General features: G+C 43.7%; 2 protein-coding genes across 3 annotated transcripts in view; both read left to right on the top strand.

The window, feature by feature from the left end:
• The first annotated feature begins 1,096 nt into the window (after positions 1-1,096).
• Dynlt2b (dynein light chain Tctex-type 2B) lies at positions 1,097-12,992 on the top strand. Its single transcript, XM_052158784.1, is given in 6 exon segments — positions 1,097-1,322; positions 4,063-4,172; positions 4,175-4,195; positions 9,234-9,303; positions 11,122-11,185; positions 12,640-12,992. Coding segments are annotated over 6 exon segments (435 nt in total). The 5' UTR covers positions 1,097-1,200; the 3' UTR covers positions 12,688-12,992.
• Positions 12,993-14,326: 1,334 nt separating this feature from the next.
• Pcyt1a (phosphate cytidylyltransferase 1A, choline) overlaps positions 14,327-23,120 on the top strand; it is a 45,742-nt gene continuing 36,948 nt past the window's right edge. Inside the window, exon 1 of one of the 2 annotated variants that reach the window (XM_052157965.1) lies at positions 14,327-14,547. The gene's annotated coding sequence lies outside the window, so the exon portion shown is untranslated. The other variant, XM_052157967.1, reaches the window with a different exon arrangement.

Here is a 23,120-nt window from a genome sequence, read left to right as displayed (position 1 = left end):
CTATAGGCGAAGTTCCAGCGCAGCCAGGGCTACACAGAGAGACCCTGTCTTGGAAAAAAACAAACAAGAAGAACTGACTGGTCTCGGACTTCGAAATCTGCCTGCCCCTACCTACAGAGTGCTGGAGTTAAAGGCATGTGCTACCATGCCCGGCTTCCCCCCAGCCCCCACCCCACCCCACCCCCGCTGAGGGAAAGGGTCTTGAATAGTCAAGGGGGCACGGTAAAGAGACTGCCCACGTGATATGATTCCAGTTTTTATTGTAGATATGAGAAAACAGCCAGAGGCATCTGAAATAGTCCAGAGTAGACAAGGAAAGAAGTAGACTTAGGACACAGACAGGACGTGGCCAGGGCCATCTTCCAGGAGCCTGGGTAGACTTACGTCCCTTCTACCAGAGGTAAGGGAACTGGTCTCACAATCTCCTGAGTAATGCGGGCTTTTATCTCACAGCTAGAAATACTATAACCCACTTTGAGCTTATATCTGGATATTTGGGCTGTCTTTTGGAGTTTAGAGACTTTCCTTTGAACCTCACGAGGAGGTGGGGATGGAAAGCGTGATAAGAATATATTGTATGACAAAAATGTAAACTAAAACCAAGAAAACAAAAATGAGTGCTGGGCTTGGTGGCCAACACCTTTAATCCCAGCGGGGGGTTTGAAACCGATTTGGTCTACGCAGTTAATTCCAAGACAGCCAAGACGATGTAGAGAAACCCTGTCTATAAAATTACGTATAAGTTCTACTTGTCTCCTACTTTTAACTCACAAATTGTCCAAACCCAGAAGGGAAGATGTGCAGATGTGACCTAGTAGGGTTCCAGCACCCATAAAATTTGGCACGGATAACTCTGCTAACTCAAACCCAGGGAGACGGAGGCAGGAATTACAGGCCAGTCTGAGTTAACTGCATCCTGTCTCAAAAAATAGAGAAACAAAAGCAAGTTAGGCTGGGTTTGGTCCTGCCTCTCACTGGCGGGTGTTCGGTTGCCTAACTTTTCTTAAAAAGTCCTGGTCTCTGTTTGGTACTCATTCCCCAGCGGGCTCCCGGCCTCCAGCCAGTGCGCAGGCGCAGCGGTGCCCTCCACGTGTCACGTGAGCGACCCGTTACCCTAGCGACGCGCTCCTGGGTCTTCAGCAGCCGCGACCGCCCGGCCGTCCTCCCTCCTAGAGATCTGCTGGATCCAGACGCCGGGATATGGCAGTGTCCTTCCGCAGCCAGTCCCTATCGGCCGGCCCCTCCGAGGGCATGTGCGAGGTCGACAAGAACTCAGGGGAGCCTGAGAACACCTATATTCTGAGGCCCATTTTCCAGCAAAGGCGCGTAGCAGGCCGGGCACGGAGGGCGATGTGGGGAGTGGGGCCGGGGCGTTTGGGAGTGCGAGCGTCCCTAAGGGGACCCGGAGAGGGGCAGGGCTGGGGAAGGGATTCAGCTGGTTTTGGCATTCCGACGTGGCAATTTCTCCACCACCGAACTCTGCAGCTTGACCAGCAGGTCTTACCGGAAGCCTAAACTGGCGCTGTGGAAGTGGTTGATTTCTCGGAGGCCTTAGGGGGTGCGCGCGCGGGACAGGAAAACTAGAAGCTCCTAGGGTTACTGTGTGCATACCTGTGTCAGGATACGCTTATTTCTGGCACCTGATTTGGATCTTTTACAAAGCCCTTTTCATATAGCGTTGATCGCCACCTCAATAGGTTGCTAGAAGAGGGTGGTCAGTTTGGACTGTAGGATAGTCATCTTCCAAAAGAAAAAAAAGGTGCTTGTGCATGTGGTTGAGTGTTTAGGTGCACGAATGCTACTTATGATCAGGGGACAACTTTTGGGAATTGGTTCAGTTCTATTCTGTTCTAGAACTATGTAGATCCTGGAGATTGAGCTCAGGTAGCCATCTCAACTGGCCCAAGAGAGGATCCCCTCCCAACCCCTTAAGGCGGGTACCTGGTTGGTGAAGGACTGTAGAGATAGCTCATTCTGTCATGTGCTTGCTCTGAAAGCATGAAGACCTGAGTTCAATTCCTGCACCCCTGTAAAAAGTCATTGTGCATTGTGATCCCAGTGGTGGAAATCTGATCTCAGTAACAGAGAAGTAGAGTCTAGGACTCCCTGGCTAGCCAACCTGGCTTCATCTGCAAATCCCAGTGAGACACCCTGTCTCAAAATCATGATGGAGGGCTGGAGATAAATCTCAGTGGTTAAGAGCACTGGCCACTCTTCCAGAGGACTGGGGTTCAGTTCCCAGCACCCACATGAAGATCAGATGCTGCCTTCTGGCCTCTGTGGGCAGAAGTTGCTTGTGGTGCTTAGTCACACATGCAAACAAAATACCCATAAACATAAAATAAGTAAATCCTTAAAAAAAAAAAAAGATAGAGGAGCTTTGGCTATATTTCCATAGCAACTTTACAAGGCAGTTTTTCCATGAATATAGAAAAATGCATGTTCTGTTATCTCAGTAAATGTTCTAAATATATAGAATGGTATTGAGCTGTATTTCTCTTGTAAACAGTGAAGAATGATGTTAGTAACAAACGTGCCAGCGATCCGAGAGGCTTAGCATTTTATGAAAGACTGAATAAACCTAAGCAGGGGCCGGAGAGATTTGCTGCTCCTGCAGAGTACCTAGCGTTGGTTCCCAGCACCCACATGGCAGCTCACAATTGTTTGTAACTCCAAGGGCAGCAGGAGTCACACACCTATATACACAGGGCAAACATACATAAAAATAAAATGATAAAAAAAAAAAAAAACCCAAAGGAAGAGGCGGCCGCAGCCCAGTAAGATGGCTCAGCTGGGAAGGCACTTGTTTTCAAACCTGATGGCCGGAGTTCAATCCTGAAGACTTAGGCAGTGAAAGGAAAGAGCCAGTTCCCACACACATGCCATGTCACAACACAAAATAAATGTTAAAAAACAGCTTAAGGGAAGAAGTAGATAATAATATTGGGCTAGGTCAGTGCTGAGGACTTAAAACAGCCTCATGAAAGGGTGAGCTACATTCCAGACCCTTAGATGCAGTACTTTAATATGGCCACATTTTGAACAGATCAAGTTGAGACAAGATCATATGTACCTCAGATTGGTTTCAAACTTCCAGTACAGAGAGGATGAGCTTGAATTCCTGGTCCTGTTGCCTATAGCACCTAAGCTAGGATTACAGGTTTGAACCACTACTGTGTGTGTGCATGCTGGGGACTGAATCCAAGATTTGAGCTTCCTCAGGAGCTACTCTTAACAACACTGAGAGTTACAGCCCAAACCTAAACCCTAGAAATCTAATGAAAGCCAAACAGTGGGGTGAATGCTTTTAATCCCAGCACTGGGGAGGCAGAGGCAGGTGGATCTGAGGTCAAGGCCCACCTGGTGTACTGCTTTTATAGAGAACCTGTCTGTCCCATCACCCTCACCCCACCCTCACCCTCCAGCACATGTTAGCTTACAAACATCCCTATATGTAGTTCCAAGGGCTCTCTGTACATACCTGTGGATAAAACACTTATACACAAGAGATAAAAATAAGTAAATCTTAAAAAATAAAAGAAAGCCCAGGGACTCAGTCCTTATAGACTGAGACTAGGAGTAATGGACATGGTAGCTTGGTAAGAATTATTTTGAAGGTAGAACAGGTAGAATTTACTCACCAACAAAACTGATTCCCAGGTTTTTGACTTGAGGCCCTGGAAAACTGAGCCAAGAGGACTCTATAAAGACCTAGCCTAGGCAAGACAAGACTATTAGAAGCTGAATATGGAATGTCTGATTTTATGTGTGACACTGCTGAAAGAACCCAGAGCCTCAACACACCAGGCAAATGCTTAGCCAGCCGAGCTACCTTGTCCTAGGATCTTGGGTTGCTTATTCCACATGGGATGTATTTCGGTCTGAATATGTGAAGGCCACAGATGTAGATGTGGGACATGAATTGTTTGCTTGTTTATATTACCTTTATAATAAAAGTGTAACGTAAGACAAAACAAAAACCATTAAGGCTAATGATCAAAAAGGCTTAAGTGTGAAGGCAAGTCAGGCTCTGAGCTGACCTTTAGGTATTCTTGGACTTAGGTTTAGACCCTCTGTGGTTAAAGACTGCATCCATACTGTGCTCAAGGAAGAATTGGCAAGTGCTGAATATTCTCCAGATGAAATGCCTCATCTCACAAAACGTCTATCAGAATGATTAAAGATAAACTAAAAGGTAACATGGGCTATAAGTAGAAATGATGTTCCCTTTAAACACCCAGTTGTACCCATTTGTTCTGCTCGCCCCCTTTTTTGTTTGTTGGTTTGTTTGGTTTGAGACAGGGTATCTCTGTGCAGTGCTGGAATTCACTCTGTAGACCAGGCTGGCCTTAAACTCAAAGATTCTTTTGCCTCTGCCTCCTGAGTGCTGGAATTAAAGGCATGCACTGCCCTGCCCTATCATGCAAACTCTGCATTTCTAGAATTCTATACTGTTTGGTGGCTTTTACTTAGATGGCATTTTGCAGATGGTGGGAAAGAGTAAAGATTTGCACTAAAGCATTATAGGGAACCACACTGTCCAACAATGAAAGTATTTCCCTTCTATTTGTTGATTGGTTTTCTCCACAACCTTTTGACTGTCAGTTCAGTACCTTCCCAGGCTGTCGTAGGCCCATCTCTTGCTGAATCCTTAACTCCTTTCTTTCCTTCTTTCTTTCTTTCTTTCTTTCTTTCCTTCCTTCCTTTTTTCTTTTCTTTCTTTCCTTCTTTTTCTTTCTTTCTTTCTTTCCTTCTTTCTTTCCTTTCTTTCTTTCCTTTCTTTCCTTCATTTCTTTCCTTTCTTCTTTTCTTTTTTTCTTTCTTTCTTTCTTTCTTTCTTTCTTTCTTTCTTTCTTTCTTCCTTTCTTCCTTTCTTCCTTTCTTCCTTTCTTCCTTTCCTTTCCTTTCCTTTCCTTTCCTTTCCTTTCCTTCCTTCCTTCCTTCCTTCCTTCCTTCCTTCCTTCCTTCCTTCCTTCCTTCCTTCCTTCCTTCCTTCCTTCTTTCTCTCTTTCTTTCTTTCTTTCTTTCTTTCTTTCTTTCTTTCTTTCTTTCTTTCTTTCTTTCTTTCTTTCTTTCTTTCTTTCTTTCTTTCTTTCTTTCTTTCTTTCTTTCTTTCTTTCTTTCTTCTTTATTTCTTTCTTTCAGATTTGTTTTGAGTCAGGGTTTCTCTGTGTAGCCCTGGCTGTCCTGGAACTCACTCTGTAGACCAGGCTGGCCTCAAACTCAGAAATCTGCCTGCCTCTGCCTCCCAAGTGCTGGAATTACAGGCATGCACCACCAATGCCCGGCTAACTCCTTTTTTCTTTAGCCCTCCATTCTTGTCAAACTCAACATCTACATAATACATTTTGTGCTTTTGTCTCTTGCTAACAAACCCTTTTTTGTTTGGTATGGTGGCTATTCCTGGTTGTCAACTTGACTGGAATATCTGGAATGAACTACACTCCAGAATTGGAAGGCTTACCTGTGATCCTGATCTTGAGGTGTAGTGGCTATGAAAAGCTTAGGCCCAGGCAAGGGTAGTACAGGCCTTTAATCCCAGGTGATTAAGGCAAGTCCCAGATCCAGGCATGTTGGTACGCACCTTTAATCTGGATCACACCTTCTGCTAGAAACCTACATAAGGACATTGGAAGAAGGAAGGCTCACTCTTCTTTGCCTGCCTGCCTTGTGGGACTGAGCAACTGCTAGATCCTTGGACTTACATTCATAGCTGCTGCTGACAATTGTTGGTGAGTTGGACTACAGACTCTAAATCATCAAATTCCTTTACTGTGACTCTAGAGAACCCTGACTAATATAGAAGTTGGTACCAGAAGTGGGGTATTCCTGTGATAACCTGACCATGTTTTGGGGAGAACTTTGGAACTTTTTGCTAGTAGAGCAAAAAGATGTTAAGAGCTCTGTGGGATGTTCTGTAGAATCTTGGAAGATAATGTTGAGAACAGTGCAGAAGATGGAGGCCTGGCTTGTGAAATTTCAGAGGGACGATTAAAGACTCTTATCAGGGCCGTTGCTGTTTAGTTTGTGAAGATTCTGTAATTTTGGTTAGCTGGGGTTGAAGAATCAGCTGTGATTATTAACAAGATACCAGAACTACTAAAGCGAAACCTTTGCATTACTGGATCTATTGATGCTGGTTAGCTAGAACTAAGAAATTAGCGGTGATTAAGAAGAGACCAGCATCACTGAGGTGAATCTTCTGGAAAGTGTTTTCTGAGAGCACAAAGAGGCTGTGTTCCAGAGATAGCCAAGGTTGTACCTCTTGCTGCAGCTGGACTTGGTAATGTGTAAGAGTCACCCAGGTAGTACTGGTTTTGAAGGCCTGAAGGGGTCATGAAGAGCAGCAGAGGCTCAGCACTATGATGAGGCCATGGAAGGCCACTGGTGAAGCTGCAGCCTCAGTTACAATTGATGGCCTAGGATTGAAGGGGTCATGCAAAGGAGTTGAGGCTTCGCACCATGAAGAGAGCCTATGAGAGGCTATTGGTGAAGCCTAGTTGCAGCGGAAGACAGCAGTATTTTGGAGATGCAAGTACTATGAGATGACCACCAAGAACAGCAGCAGCAGTGGAGTACAGACAGCTGGAGCCTAGAAGACAAGGTGTGTGCTACAAAGGGCAGAGCTGGAGACGTGACCCAAGCCCCTGAAGGAGCCCAGAAGATTGTGAGTGGATCCCAGACATTGGATGGTTGGAGTTTGCTTTTGCTTTTGATTGTGACTATGCCCTGATATTTTTCTGTCTTGAAGTAAAAAGGTATTTTAGTGGGGCCCACAGTTAAGAGATTTTGAATTTTTAAAAGACTTTGAATTTTAAAAGATATTGGATATTTTAAAGGGACTGAACTTTTAATATGTAAAGACTGTGGGACTTTTAAAGTTATTTAGATCTTGGGGGATGGATTAAGAAAGTAAGGGTTGAGGCTTAATAGTGATGTATTTTTGTGTCAAGTTTACAATGGGTCAGTTGTACTGGCTGGTTTTGTGTCAACTTGACTGGAGTTATCACAGAGAAAGGAGCTTCAGTTGAGGAAATGCCTTCATCAGATCCAACTGTAAGGCATTTTCTTAATTAGTGATCAAGGTGAGAGGGCTCCTTGTGGGTGGTGCCATCCTGGGCTGGTATTCTTGGGTTCTATAAGAAAGCAAGCTGAGCAAGCCAGGGGAAGCAAGCCAGTAAGAAACATCCCTCCATGGCCTCTGCATCAGCTCCTGCTTCCTGACCTGCTTGAGTTCCAGTCCTGACTTCTTTGGTGATGAACAACAATGTGGAAAGTGTGTAAGTTCAATAAACCCTTTCTTCCCCAACCTGCTTCTTGGTCATGACTTTTTGTGCAGGAATAGAAACCTTAAGGTTCGTTTTCCTTTCTATTTATTTATTTATTTTTATTTTTTTGAGACGGGGGTCTGATCGTATACATCTGCTGGCCTAGACTCACTACGTAGACCAGACTGGCCTAGAATTCAGAGATCTATCTGTCTCAGCTTCCTGAGTGACGGGATTAAAGGGGTGTGCCACCATGCCTTTCCCCAAAACACTATTTTTAATATTGTGCCATTGATGTTCTGAGTGTTAGGGATGGAGCCCCCGGCCTCCCGCAGGCCAGGCAAGCGCTCTACCACGGTCACTCACCCTCGCCCTCCTTTGGACTTTTTCCTTTCTCTTCATTTATCTGGTAATATGCCACAGTTTTTTATAACATCTAGGCCACTCTGTAAGAGTGGAGGATTTCTTCTCAAAACAGTGTTCCATTTTCATCTAGTACATGAAAATGACAGATATTTATAGTATCTTTAGTATGGTAAGACTCACGTGATAAAGTTACATTTCTGTAGTCTACACTCAGTGGAAAACGAGGCATTATTAGCAACAACAGTTTTAGAAGGTACACGTCATTCATGGTAATAAACACTGGAATACCATGATAAATTGACAAAGTTAATGAATGTTAATTGACATTTCTTTCAGGGGATTAAATTCATTACAAAAATTACGTTAGGGACATTTTATAGTATCCGTGCTACTACGTAAGAGGACTAGTTGTGCTAAGCCAGCTGAAATGAGTGAGTGCTCTAGAGCCACACAGGAGCAAGTGCAGCTATAAACAACCCGAGAGACCTCACCGGAAGGCAGGCCACAAGGGAGCATTCTGAAAGAGCTTACACTTTGCAGTGTTTGCTTGGTGTGTGTGTGTGTTTATGTGCGGTTTGTGTTTTTGTTTTGACACAGGGTTTCTCTGTGCAGCCTTTGGTGTCCTGGAACTCTCTCTGTAGACCAGGCTGGCCTTGAACTCAGCTATCTGCCTGCCTCTGACTCTGTGAGTGCTGGGATTAAAGGTGGGTCTGGATAGTCCAAGAATTCTTTTTGATTTATTAATTTTATGTATATGTATATGTGTACACACACACACACACACACACATGAGTATGCCATAGCTGTACTGATGGTCGTGAGCTACCATGTGGTTGCTGGGATTTGAACTCAGGACCTTCGGAAGAGCAGTCAGTGCTCTTAACTGCTGAGCCATCTCTCAAGCCCAAATATGTATTCTTATTTTATGTGCATTGGTGTTCCACCACCAGCACATACTCTATATGTGAGTAGATTTTGGAGTTACAGACAGTTGTGAGCAGCCATGTGGTTGCTGGGAATTGAATCCAGGTCTTCTGGAAGAGTAATCAGTGCTCTTAACCACTGAGCCATCTCTCCAGTCCCCGACAATTCTTTTCTTTTTAATTATTTTTTTTTTGGATTTGGTTTTTTTGAGACAGGGTTTCTCTGTATAGCTCTGGCTGTCCTGAAACTCACTCTGTAGATCAGACTGGCCTCGAACTCAGAAATCCGCCTGCCTCTGCCTCCCAAGTGCTGGGATTACAGGCGTGCACCACCACCGCCCGGCTCTGACAATTCTTAATATTACTCACCCAGGCTGTTACTTGCCACTCATGTTTAATATTTAGAAGTTTATTTTTTCTTTATTTTCACCCCCAAAATAAATCTTCTCTGCTCAGGCTGGCCTCAAACAGACGAGAAATTTAGACAAAGTTAGGCTCTAAGGTTTTACTGTAGGGTAACGTTAGAGTTTATCTCCAGGCCTCAGATCCCTAACCTCACTATCATATTCCTTAAGTATCTGCGGACTGAGTGCTTATGTCTATTGTGGAAGAATTTATGTTGAGTAAGTAATTTTACTATGTACTTGAACATAGATAACCTTCTTTTCCTGTCTAGAGTTGGGATATGACCGATATAAAATGGTGGTGCAAGTGGTGATTGGAGAACAGAGGGGCGAAGGAGTATTGTGAGTAGCTGTTTTTTCTTGCCTTTGTGTTTTTGGGAGTTATCCATTGTGTGGATAGATACATCAGTAAGCATATGTCTCTGCAAAAATGAGGATGGTTTAACAGATGCAACTGTAAACTGTTCTAGCAACTGAATAGTAAAGCTAATAGTAAGTCTGGGTGGGTTCCAAGTCTGAAGTCTTTAGAGTCATCTCTTATTTAGTCAAGACACTGATTACATGCTCTGTGCTTGAATGCCAGCATTACTTGTCAGACCTTGTCAGCAGGGCCTGACTCTGACCTCCTGACAATCCAGAGTATTTGATTTGCAGTGTATTTTTTGGGGGGGGAGGGGTTTCGAGACAGGGTTTCTCTGTGTAGCCCTGGCTGTCCTGGAACTCACTCTGTAGACCAGGCTGGCCTTGAACTCAGAAATCCACCTGCCTCTGCCTCCCAAGTGCTGGGCTTAAAGGTGTGCTAAACCACCTGGCTTTTTAAACAAGATTTATTTAAACAAAGTTTACCTCACAATACCTTGGCAGTCATTGATCTATTCTAAACATCTAAACTGATCTGGCTACCTTCCAGCCAAAATCCCGTGTTAATTGCAATTTCATATTGGTCTGACACTCTAGGCTTCATGTGTGTTCTTCCATGATGCCTCTGGGACCCCTTCCTATGGTGAATCCCCTTACTGCCTCCCTTCTATCCTCTGGATGGTAGAAGTCCTACTCTCTTCTCTCTTCTGCTCAGCCATTGGCTAATCAGCTTTTATTGAGAAGAGAATAAATGGGAGCAATGTTTACACCAATCTGAAGCAGGAGAGTCTTGGCATGATTACAGTGCTGTGACAGATTGAAACCAGGTAGCAGGATGGAGGAATCAACATTTGAATAATACAAGGATAATCTTTATACAGTGCACAAAGACATTATGCCTATAAAGGTATTCTGAAATTCTTTTTTTGCCTGGTGGTGGTGGTGCATGCCTATAATCCCAGCACTCTGGGAGGCAGAGGCAGGCAGATTTCTGAGTTCAAGGCCAGCCTGGTCTACAGAGTGAGTTCCAGGACAGCCAGGGCTATACAGAGAAACCCTGTCTTGAAAAAAACAAAAAAAACAAAAGAATTTTTTTTTTCTGAGATAGGATCTTATTGTAGCCTAGGCTGTCCTTAAGTACACTTATGTGGCTGAGGATGACCCTGAACTCTAGATCTTCTGTCTCCCATTACCAGGTGCTGGGATTACAGTCTTTCAGAACTTTAGCTGGATTTTGCTTGTTTCTGGAACAGGGCTTCTCTATAGCCCAGGTCTTCCCAGTAGCTACCTCCTTCCCCAGCCTCAAAAGCATTGATTTTACTGGTCTGAGAATAATGCAAGTCAGAAGACTTCATTCTAGCTCAGAGTTGCCCCTTTCTTGTATAGGTTTTTACAAATTACTAGGTTGGATGAAGTATTCTGTTGGGTCCTTTGTTAAGACCTCTTTTCCTATTATTCTTCAAGAACTAAGCCCTCTGAAAGACACATACAAAATGTACAGTGGCGCTCCACTCCAAGAACCAGAGACTGAGAGAGATTGAGCCCTGAAGTCTTCAGGCAGCTGGCTGGGGTGCTGAGATGGCTAGAAGCTCTGGGCCCTCACCTCTAGTTGCAAATAGTCACCTATGACTCCCGTACTTCCTGGTTGTCCATCTAGCACACATTGCTTTACAAATAGAATTCTCTCCATGTACCATGGAAAGGTTTGGAAGCATGGGCCTGTCAGAATGTAGGAAATGGATTCACTTGGGCAGGCGAGTAGAAATGTAGCCTGCTGACCATTCTCCATTGGCATTTTAGCATGGCTGCTCGCTGTTTCTGGGATGCAGACACGGACAACTACACTCACGATGTTTTCATGAACGTAAGTCCTCGGGAAACTCCTTTCTCCTTCCTGGAAACATACGGCCATTGCATACCAGACTACTGCTAAAATTTGAGGAAACTAGTATTTTTGAGACATCTCTTAGACTTCTGGATAAGGTGCACTTTTGGGGGAGGGTATGGGGGTGGAGATAGTGTTTCTCTGGATAACCCTAGATGTCCTGGAACTAGAAATCACTCTGGCTTTGAAATTAGAGATCCTCCTGTCTCTGCCTCCCTAGTGCTAGGATTAAAGTCATGTGCCACCACTGCCCAACATCAGTGGCTTTATTTTGAATTTTACCATTTGTGAAAAAATACAAACAGAATTCATAGACATTTCTACTTAAAGCAGGAAAATGATAAAGTGGCTTCTAATAACATAGTTGTGTACATGTTATAAATTACCTTTAGTAGCCAGGTGTGGTGGTGCACGCCATTGATACCAGCACTCTGGAAGCAGAGGCAGGAGAGTCTCTGAGCGCGAGGCCAGCCTGCTCTACAGGGTGAGTTCCTGGATAACCTAAGAAAGGCTGAGGCCTTCCAGTTCAGGCTGTAGCCTGCTCTTGTGAGGAAGGCCTGGCAGCAGCTTTGTGGCTGTGGCCCTGTGTTCAGGGCAGGTCTTTCCTCCTCAGTTAAACTCTCCAGATATTCGCCCACAAACTTGTGGGCAGTGTCTCTGAGGTGAATCTAAACCTAGTCAAGTTGACAATGAAGATTAACCCATCATAACCACCCCGTGTTCCAAATCCAGTCTGACAGTCCTTGTAAGAGTAATAATTAGTTTAGAACTATCTGTTCATTCAAACATAGCTCAGTTTTCTGAGCTACAAAAGAATCTGGATGAAGATTCTATAAACAAAACTCTCAATAATAAAATCATCTGCTTTATCTTAAAGCCACTTCTCAAAACTAAAGAAAAATGCAAGTAATTATAAAATCAAAGTTAAGTAACTGGAAATGCAGAGCTCCTTCTGCCTGGCTGCTCACAGGTGCCAGTGAACAGAGACAGGAATTGAATCTGTGTGGTTTATTCAGACAGCTGGAGATCTCTTCAGGCAGCAGATGCAGGGAGAAGCAGGGCTGGGAAGGAGACTAAGACATCATTCTGGAGCACAGCCTCGTTGGGAGGCCTGTGGTGTCTGTGTCTCTCAGTAACATCGCCCACATGCTTCGTCCATTATGTATGGGCTCAGGAACTGATTCAAACCCTGAGTAGAGTAAGTAGGCAGGAGGTAGAGGGTCACACCTGCAATCCCTGGAAGAGGGAGGCTGAGCAGGAGACCATTCCAAGTTTGAACCCTTTTGTGTTACTAGCTAGAGTCTCCGAAGACAAAAGGGCAAAAAATTGACAAGGATCTGGTATAGTGTCAATCAATGTCAGCTGCCAGCTTGACCTACTTATTCATCAGCACTAAAACCATGGATTTCTGTTTTCTGTCTTTTTATTTTTAGGACAGCTTATTCTGTGTTGTGGCAGCGTTTGGTTGTTTCTACTATTGAATCTTTGGAAAGTGACTGTGACTTTGAGGAAACCTTAATCTTTTTATATTGTTAAATTTCCTGACCAAATAAAAATAAGTTGGCACTTTGGTACCTAAAATCTGTTAAGTTGTATATGTTTAAATGGTTTGATTTTATTATGCTATCTGTGCCCTTTCTACATTTGGAAAATATGGAGAAAAAGGAGGGGGAAATTCATATTAGTATTTTAGATGACTAGATACTTGGGTGTATTTTTTATTCATCATTCCTTATAAAATGTAAAAAAAAATCATTTATAAAATAAATTGTGTTTTCACCCCTTATGTCATGAATAGTTTTTATTGCTGTTACATTTTTTTATGACTTTCATAATAGCTACATTTATACCATTAGGTTACAACATTTGAATTTTGACCTTTCCTTATTGAGGGACTAATTTCAAATTTTGAACCATTATAAAAACTCAGAGTTGAATCTGTGTATTACTTTCTTTGTATTGTTGCTTTTGTTTCTTCTGGCCTGTTATTTTTGCTCAGCTATGGCTTACACAGCTCATTAGCTTAAAGGTATATCCCTTTTGTTTAGTGACAGGGTCTGAGAAATTTCAAGTGTACATGAAAAGTGGAGCCCCTTAATCTTAGGAGTTTTAGCAAGGTGGTGGTGTCACATGCCTTTAATCCCAACACCCAAGAGGCAGAAGCAGGTGGATCTCTGTGACACCCTGTCTAGAAAAAACAACCACCATGAAAAGATTCCTAGGTTTCTATGTTAGTAACAATCTGAAGTACTATGTGATGCCCATCTTCCCCAGACAGTCCTTTTTTGGGCCATTTTATCTGCCATATTTGAACTTAAGTGTGTGGTAGATTTTCTCCTATAAAGTGTACCCACTTGTACCCACTTGCGTTATTGATACAAAATCACACAGGGTGTGGTGGCTAATGACCGCATTCTGAAGGCTAAGGCAGGAGGTACACTGCAAATTCAAGGCCAGCATGGGTCAAAATTTAAGTTGCAGGCCAGTCTGGGCAACAGCAAAGACCATGTCTAATAGATTCGTTTAATTCCCCTCAAAAAGTCTGGGGAGACAGTTCGGCCGTTAAGAGTTAGCAGCACTTACTGTTCAATTAAGCCTAGAGTTCAGGTCCCAGCACCCAGGTATTCACAAAGGCCCGTTAACTCCGGCTCCCAGATGTGTCACCGGCTTATGACCTCCGTGGACACCCACAAATAAAACCTTAAAGTGTGTGTGTGGGGGAAACCTTCGCAAAACAAAATCCTCGTCCGCCCCCGCCCCTCAAAGCTCACCGTAGAAGCTCGTCCTCTAGACCACACCCTCCTCCGTGCCCTAGCCTCTACTGCTAGACTACTTCCCCGGTCGATTTTTAGGGATCGTTTTCTGAGTCAACCTAGGTCAAAATAACTGGCAGAAAGAGGGTGTGCTCAGACCCGAGTCCGCCCGACGGAGCTAGCGGGCCCAGTTCCTCGGTGAGGTCGGACAACGGAGCCAGCCTAGCCGAGAGGGCGAGGGGCGGCGCAGGGCACGCCGGGAGACCACGGGCTGAGCGCGCGCCCCGGCGGCAGGAGGCGCCACACATCCGGAACTCCGGGCCCGCTGCCCCCACGCCTGCCGCCAAGCGCTTCAGCTCGGTCACTCCACGCGCCCGGCCCCGGCTGGAAGCGGAACTACTATGCCAGGTTGTGGTTTTCAGGACTGCGGAGGTGGAATTGACAAGAGGGCGGGCGGTAGGCGGGACTTCCGGCCCGCAGTCCGGTCAGATGTTTCCCGGGCGTCTCCCCGCAACCTATTTGACTTCGCTAGTCGGTGACGCGGCGCGGGGAAGGAATCCGAGGGGACAGGAGCCTAGAGGAGTTGAGGTAATGAAAGCCGGGGTAGTGGGTGCTTGCTAGGACAAAGGCGAGCTGGGACCGTGAGGGGGCTGTGACTGAAGAGTGAGTCAGTGACAGCTAGGCAAGTGTGAAGCCGGAGGCTACTGTGACCGAGGTACAATGACAGCCAAGAGGACTGTGACCCAGGGGTGGCCGCTTGTGAGGGGTCTGCGATCCCCGGAGCAGTAAATGCGAGGGACTCTGACCTCGGAGAGCACGAGGCAGAGGCTGCGACGAGACCATGACCGAGTAAGTATGCAGCAGTGACTACCCGGGGACTGACTGAGCGATGGATAGTGACTGAGGGCATTGACCATGAAGCAGCGGCTGCGAGGGCGCGCTCACCAACAAGCAGTGACTTTGAGGGCTGACTTGGAGAAGAATGTAAGATCAGGAATTGGGGGTGGCGCTCTGAAGTTGTGTCTGTGTACAAAGTGTGAGTGAGTGAGTGACCCGGCACAGGGCTTAGGTGGAAACCGCACTGGTGTGAGACCAGACAACAGTTGGAATTTTATGGGCAAGCTTCCGTGGGTGAGAAACTTACTTCACCACTGAGTTAGTTTCTTCGTTAGTAAGCGGAAAGTTCAGAGTTGGATTATGCCTCCCAACTATGAGTCCCAGTTTACTGCTCGGTTGTGAAGCCAGTTGAGTTGGATGGCAACTGAATAAATACAGACAACTGGTCTAGAGTAGAAATCCCCACTGTGTTCACATAGTAAGGGTTCATGAAAAGGGTTTCAGGTGTGTTTGCAATGATGCTGTAAAGTTAGTTTCCTACATCTTACAATGTATGCAGTAAAACGAGCTAAAGTTTGAAGACTGAGTGTGGATATACACAACTAGAATTCAGACACTCAGGAGGCTGAGACAGGTGTTTTGAGTTGGGCTTAAATTTTTGGTGGGCTTATGGTGTTTTGTTTTTGTTTCTTTGCTTTTGCTTGTGGGTTTGTTTGTTTTTTTAAGTCAAGGTTTCTCTGTGTAGCCCTGGTTGTCCTGGAACTCACCCTGTAGACCAGGCTAGTCTTGAACTCAGAGATCTACCTATCTCTGCCTCAGCAATGCTGGCTCTGAGGCATTGATACAGGATCTCACTATGTATCTCTACTGGGTCTGGAACCATCTAGACCAGAGTGCCCTTGAACTCAGAGATCCCATGGCCTCTGCCTCAAGATTAAAGGTACATGCCACCGTGTCTAGCTTTTTGCTGTTGTTGCTTTTTTAGTTTGAGAAGCAGTGGATTGAATTATTTGACTTTTTCTTTCTGTAATGATTCTATGATTAAGGAACTTCAGGGAGGTAGGTATGGAGATGGGTTAAAACTGGGACCTGTGCTGGCCACAGGCTCCAACAGATGGCCTTATCTGGAGAAAGCTGTTTGAATGTAATTGAGATGGCTAGTTATGAGTGAGGACTAAAACACAGTCTTTGTTGGGAGAGCTTAAAGCTAGACTGGAAAAGGGTTGGTGATAGTTATAGAAGCAATAAGGATATAGGAGTTTGTTGAGGAGAAACTACCAGGAACAGGCAGTGAGGAAGGAGAAATGTTGAGGGTAGGAACAAAGCTGACAGCAGAACTGCAAACACAGAAAACAGTCTGCTAAGAATAAGATAGAGGTAGGGAGAGATAGGATCGTCGTGTTCTATTCAATAGTGATGCTTTTAGAGGCTACAAGCAAATCAAATTGCTATAAAAAGGTATTGGGCCAGGTGTGGTACCAAATGTCTTTTATTGCAGCACTTGGGATGTACAGATAGGGAGATCTCTGAGTTCAAGACCAGTCTCAGCTGCATATGGAGTACCAGGACAGCCAGGATTACATAGGGAGACTTTGTCTAAAAAAAAAAAAAAAAAAAGATATGGACTAGGCACGATAGAACACGCCTTTAATCTCAGCACTTGAGAAGCAAAGACAGAAGGATCTCTGTGAGTTTGAGACCAGCCTGCCTCTCCATAGTAAGCTTCAGGATGGGGGGGGGGGGCGGGGAATGAATCTCAAAACAATCTTAACAGGAATTTGAAAGCCAGCTGTAGTTGGGTATATCTTGTCATTTGGAAAGTTGAGGCTGGAGGATGGTGACTCCTAGGTTAGCCTGGGCTGTGTTTTAACTTCACACACTGTATTAATCTACCTAATAGCCACCCTTTCTCACTGTGTACACTTTGCAAGAGGGAAAAAAGAGTCAGAAAGGTTCTTAAGTGGAAATTGCTTAGGGTTTGGGTGAATATTTTGGTCTGACTAATTACACCTTTTTTATGGACTCATGCACATGTACTTGACATATGTTCTACATAACAAGAAGGAACTAGAAGAGAATATGCCTCAACTTCTCTAGGGAATTGATTGGTTTTTTGCTTTTGTTTGTTTGTTTTTGTTTTTAATTTGGTTTTTAAACCAAGGCTGATTTGCTTGTTTCCTTCAAAACAAGCTAGCAAAATGGCCTGTACGTTCAGCAGCTGGGTGGTAGAGGCTTGAGGACCAGAAGTTCAAGGCCATCCCTGGCTGCGTAGAGAGTTCAAGGCCAGCTTTAGTGAAACTCAGTATGGTGACTTGATTGAGAGAGAATGAGCTCATGATTTCTCCTTGTATAAATATGGAGAGTTTGTTTTTCTTGGGGACCTCCTCATAAGGAACATGGTTTCACTGAGTGGAGCCTTGGATCCTGAAGTTCCAGGCTGCTTTCCCTGATGTTAACACTAATTCATTCTGATTATGGGAAGGGTTATTTCTTTTCCAACATGATATTTTTATTTATTATTTGGGAGTTTCACATAATGCCATCATGTTCACATCCCAGTCTTCCCAGTCCAGCTGCTACCTTTGTGACCTCCCTGAAAAAAAGGACAGAAAAAAGGTCACCGTTGTGTTGCCCATAGACTCAGTGGAGCGTGGTCAAACTACCAGTGGGGCCATTTCTTATACTTACTTTAGGTTTAGGTTTACTAAAAAATTGAATTGTTGTTGTTTATGTTTTGAAATAGTTTCCAGGTAGGTGTCCAGCAGGGCACCCTCCCACCCCTGCCCCACCCCTCTGGTTAACTGCTGGAACCACAAGTTGAAAGCTAGATTAGTGTGAGGCTTTCTCTGTTTGAACTAGGATGTGAGCCAGTGAACTAGAGGGACCCTGTCCTTCTGGTCTGCAGAGCTGTTACATCACATTCACAGTTGTTTACAAACCGCTCTTAATGTGAGGGCTGCTAAAAATAGTGGCATGGGTTCTGCTCTATCCTTGAGAAATGAGTGTATGACTCTCAAGAAAGGGGTGGGTTTGGCTTTATATTTGAGATCTCCTTGGATATGATTATTTGCTTATTTTATGGTCACAGAACAGACTTCTTTTTGGGGTATGATGAAACCTCATGAAGTCTGTTTTTAGAGTAATGCTTTCCCTTTTTTTTTTTTTTTTTTTTTTCAATTTTTGAGTCACAGTTTCTTTGGGTAGCCTCAGCTGTCCTGGACCTCACTTTGTATACTAGGCTGGCCTTTAACTCACAGAGATCCACCTGCCTCTGCCTCCCAAGTGTGGTCATTAAAAGTGTGCACTGCCACTACCTGGCATGTTTTCCTGTTTTTCTTTCTTTTCTATTTCTTTCTGATTGTCTACCTTTCTGTCTGTCTGTCTATCTGTCTCTCTGCTTCCTTTTTTTTTTTAAGCAGAATTTCATATAGCCTAGGCTGTCTTCCAACTTGCTGTGTAACTGGGAATAACCTTGAACTCCTGAGTCTCTTGTCTCTACCTCCCAAATGCTGATACCACAGATATAAACCAACCACACTTAGCTTAAAGTAATTTTCTTTTCTTTTTTGTTTTTGTGAGAATGAGTCTTAGTGTATAACCCTGGCTGGCCTGGAACTCACTATGTAGACCAGGATGATCTCAAACACATCGAGATCTACCTGCTCCTACTTCCTAAATGCCTAGCCAGAAGAGAGCATTGGATCTCCTGGAACTAGAACTGTAGACAGTTTTGAACTGTCACATGGGGTCTAGGAGTTGAACCCAAGACCTCTATAAGAGTGGCCAGTGGTCTTAACTGTTGAGCCTGCACTACATCAGTAGAATACTTTTCTTACATACAAAATTAAATGCATTATAAAAAAGTCAATTATATTGTAGTACTTGTAACAAAATATTTTCAATGTATACAGTTTAGCACTGGCTGTTCTGGAACTCCCTAGGTAGACCAGGCTGGCCTCAAACTCAGAGGTCTGCCTGCCTCTGCCTTCAGGAGTGTGCCACCACAGCCTGGCCAAGGATTTATTTTTTATTTATTAATTTAAAAAATTTACTGTATGTGTATAGGTATTTTGCTTGTGTATGTATTTGGGCACCAGATGTGTGTCTGATGCCCAACAAGGCCAGAATAGAGCATTAGAGCTCCTGGAACTAGAATTGCAGATAGTTGTGAACTGTCATTCAAGTGCTGAAAACTGAACCCAAGTCCTCTAGAAGAGCTGCCAGTGCTCTTCTGAGCCATCCCTCAGCCCCCTATTTTTATTTTTAAGAATTATGTTTATATGTATATCTGAATAGGGGTATGTGCACATGAGTGCTGTGCCCATGGAAGCCAAAAGAGGGTGTCAGATCCCCTGGACCTGGATTTACAAGTGGTTGTGAGCTGCCAGACTCTTGAGTGCTGGAAACCAAATGTGGGTCTTCTGTAAGAGGAGTATTCAATCTTAACAGCTGAGCCACCTCTCCAGCTCCAGTAAGTGCCCTTTATTATCATAGTATATAAAGTTCATCTATAGGTCTTATTACTTTAATAATTTAAAAAATAGGTATGGTTTTAAACAATCTTTCAAGAGAGCTATAATGAGTTTGACTTGATATAGAAATGCCCATGATTTCTGTTGGTACAAAGTCTGTTTTTTTTCTATTACATTGCCATTACTGTTACGTCTCATGTTCCTGACACTGATGATGATGGTGACTCTGTTAGAAGCTAGTGAAAACAAATGTATAACATGTTAGGTTCAAATTCTGAATTCTATCATGCCTTAGCGGAATTTTATAGCCCACTTTAGGAAGACCCTGAGTTCAACAGTATTTTCTTACTGAGTCGTCTCAGGCTATTTTGTTTGTTTGGCTGTTTTCCGGGGAGAGGGTAGAGAGTCAGTATTTGACTTGTCAGCCTAGACTGGTCTGGAACTCACAAAAAATTCTTCTACCTCAGCCTCCCAAGTATTGACGTTACAAATATGAGCAACCCTCATCACACACAGCTTAACACTTTTGAAGAATAGGGTAAAATAAAATTGTTTATCTGGAGCTGGTCGTGACGTAGTAATGTGCTTGCCTAGCATGCCTGAGGTCATGATCTGTAGCACTGCCAGCCCATCAAAAAGTTCAGATGTAGCAACTAGTATTAGTGGGGGTGAGAGAGAGAGAGCTCAGGGGTTGAGAGTGCTGACTGTTCTTTCAGCAGACATAGGGCTCATGTCAACGCTCAGCCAACATAAGTCTGGTTCCAGGGCATGTAAGGCGTCCTCGGGCCTCCTCAGGTACCAGGCCCACACGTGGTGCACAGACATATAATGCAGACAAAACACTCATACATGTAAGATAAAAATTTAAAAACCTTTAAAAAAAAAAAAAAGGAACTAAAGAAAGAAGAAAGAACTCATGTTAGTGTCCATTGTGAGTTTCAAGTGAGTCTTTCCTGTAACGCCTTACTGTTTCCAGGCCCAAACAGATGCTTTTTTTTTGCTCCAGCCACTAACTCAGGCTTTACACGGAGGTAGTATCTACTTCATGCTTGTTGAATAAGGGTGTCCTTAAATAAATTAGAGGGAGAAGGAGGGCAAATTCAAAGCCGTGTCTTAGGTGGGACAATTTTCAGACCTTAGATATGGATGTATGTAGCATTGAACTCCAACTTGAAACTAATGTGGATTGCAAGTTATGTTTTGAAATTCACTTTTACATTAGAAGTGTAATTAAAATTAGAAATTTAGATGTTTTAACTTTTTAGTCTGTATAATGTGATTACATATAAGGGAGTTATATAAATTGCACTAATCCTATATTAGAAAGTTATGGTATATATATTTTGTTGTTGTTGTTTGTTTGTTTGTTTGGATTTGGTTTTTTTCAAGACAGGGTTTCTCTGTGTAGCCCTGACTATCCTGGAACTCACTCTATAGACCAGGCTGGCCTCGAACTCAGAAATCCTCCTGCCTCTGCCTCCCAAGTGCTGAGATTATAGGTGTGCGCCACCACCGCCTGGCAGTTATGGTACATTTCTTGAAAACGTGTTACTATTTATTGGAGTGTGTGTGTATGTATGTATGCATACATGTGTATTTCCATGTCACAGTAGAGGTGTGGAGGTCAGGACAACTCTGGAGATTTTTCTTCTTCCAACTTTATATAGGAATCAAACTCAGATCGTCAGTTTGCTCGGCAATGTCTTTATCTCCTCAGCGTTTTACTAATCTGCTAGCCCTATAGTATAATTTATTGAAATAATTCTATTTCTAGTACTGTCTTCTACCTTAGATTGTCTAGTTCTAGGTACAACTTGGCCACAGATGATTTGTTAAAACTGATTCTCGTGCTGGGCATCAGGATACATGCCTTTAATCCCAGCACTCAAAACCTGAGGTAGGAGGGTCACCATGAGTTCAAGACCAGCCTGGTTTACACAGCAAGTTCCAGGACAGACAACTAGGCTACATGCATAGATAGCTTGTCTCAAAACAAACAAATGGAGTTTTGTCTTCATCTCTAAATCTGAGTTGTCAAACTTGTATGTCAGTAAATCTTTTGGATTTGTAGGTCACAGTCTCTTTTGCAACTATTCACATCTGTTGTGTGGCATTAAAGCGTACAGAAACAGGCAGTGAGCCACCGGGGGCCTGTCAAAAAAGCTGCTTACTCCTAGGCTGGGAGTGGGAGTTCTGGTTTTTGTTTTTATATTATTATTATCATTATTATTATTATTAATTTCATGTATGTGAGTATACTGTAGTGTCTTCAGACATATCAGAAGAGGGCATCAGATCCCATTACAGATGGTTGTGAGCTACCATGTGGTTGCTGGGATTTGAACTCAAGACCTTTGGAAGAGCAGTCAGTGTTCTTAACCGCTGAGCCATCTCTCCAGCCCCAGAGTTCTAGTTCTTACATAAAGTCCTTCTTCCTCATTTTGGGCTAGTCCCATCTTCTCTTGAACTTCATAAGACTTTCCAGAAGCAGTAATGCTGCTGCTGAAAGGCCTGAGTGCACAGTAAATGACATGGTTGATGAATATCCAGAGTATTAGGTGCACTCCTTTGAATTCACAGGACTTATTAAGGTCCAGCATGGTGGGCACAGGTAAAGGTCCCACATACAGAATAAGCTTGCTCATTCAGATGGCAGAAGCTTGAACAATTGCAGAGGGAAGGTCCATCTCTCCTGTTTTGCAGATAGTTCCCTCTGGTAATCAATCTAATTGCTGAAGTTTGGAATGGTATGTGTAGTTTCAGTTTGGAACTAATTAGGCTGTCACATACTTTCGGAACCACTTCCTTTTTTGCCCTGGGGTGCTTGCTAAGTCTAATAGCAGTAAGTCTAATAGAAGGGTTGGGTGAGAGTCCCTAAAACTGTACTTACTGAAGAGACAACTATGTGCATGCCTGGACTAAGTAAGGTTTTGTCTCTTTCCAGACATTTGTCTTTAAAAAAAGTGCTTGGTAAGACAAGTTCAGTGGACAAAAATAATTCAGTAGATAAAGGTGTTGTCACAGAACCTGATGACCTGATTTCCATCTGTGGAACACACATTTGGAAGGAAAGAAGGAGAGAACCAACTCCTGCAAATTGTCCTCTGACCTCCTCACATATGCAGTGGTGCGCACACACCAATACACGTGCTCACACCCTTGCATGTGCACACACAGTGTTAAAAAACTTCTAAAAATACACCTTTTAAATTAAATAAAGATAAAAGCACTTGAGGAAGAAGGTCATTCCTTATTGTCTCCTCTCTGCTGTCCCACCCCCGCATACACATCTTTAAATGAGCTCGTGTGTCTGAGCAGGCGTGTATTGGAAAAGCAAAGAGCAAGGCGGCCAGTGTGTCCTGCCAGGTCTGTGCTTCGGAACAGAGATAGATAGCAGACATGGGGGGGGGGGGCGCATTGCCTGGTGAGTCCTGAGAGCTCTTGGGAGCCACTAAAGCAACTAGTAGACTGGGTGGGAGGAGGTGACATTGATGTCCACATTTAGAATGTGTGACTGAGAAGGTGACAGGCAAGAGAAGCAGAAGTCCACTGTTGGCCCCTGTATCTTTGTTACAGCTCTTTGGGAAAACTTTTCTGACCGATAAAGCACTAAGAAGGAGAAAGAAAAGGAAATGTTTGTCTGCTTTCATAGAGCTAAAAAGGGAGTTCTATATTGTCTGCAACTTATTTCTTTCCTGGATCTTCATTGTTGAATTAACTAAGAACTGAATGGGCACTAGAGAGCATTACTAGACACTGCATTAAGAGTTATGAGTCTTTTTTTTTTTTTTTTGCAAGTGGTAAACAAACAAATCGCTGTTAGCTGACTTAGGCAAAAGGAGAGTGTATTGG

The sequence above is a fragment of the Apodemus sylvaticus genome, chromosome 15 (genome assembly GCF_947179515.1).
Source record: "Apodemus sylvaticus chromosome 15, mApoSyl1.1, whole genome shotgun sequence".
NCBI classification, from domain to species: Eukaryota; Metazoa; Chordata; class Mammalia; order Rodentia; family Muridae; genus Apodemus; species Apodemus sylvaticus.
The sequence above is the reverse complement of the archived record's forward strand: the minus strand, read 5'-3'. Positions and strand labels throughout refer to the sequence as shown.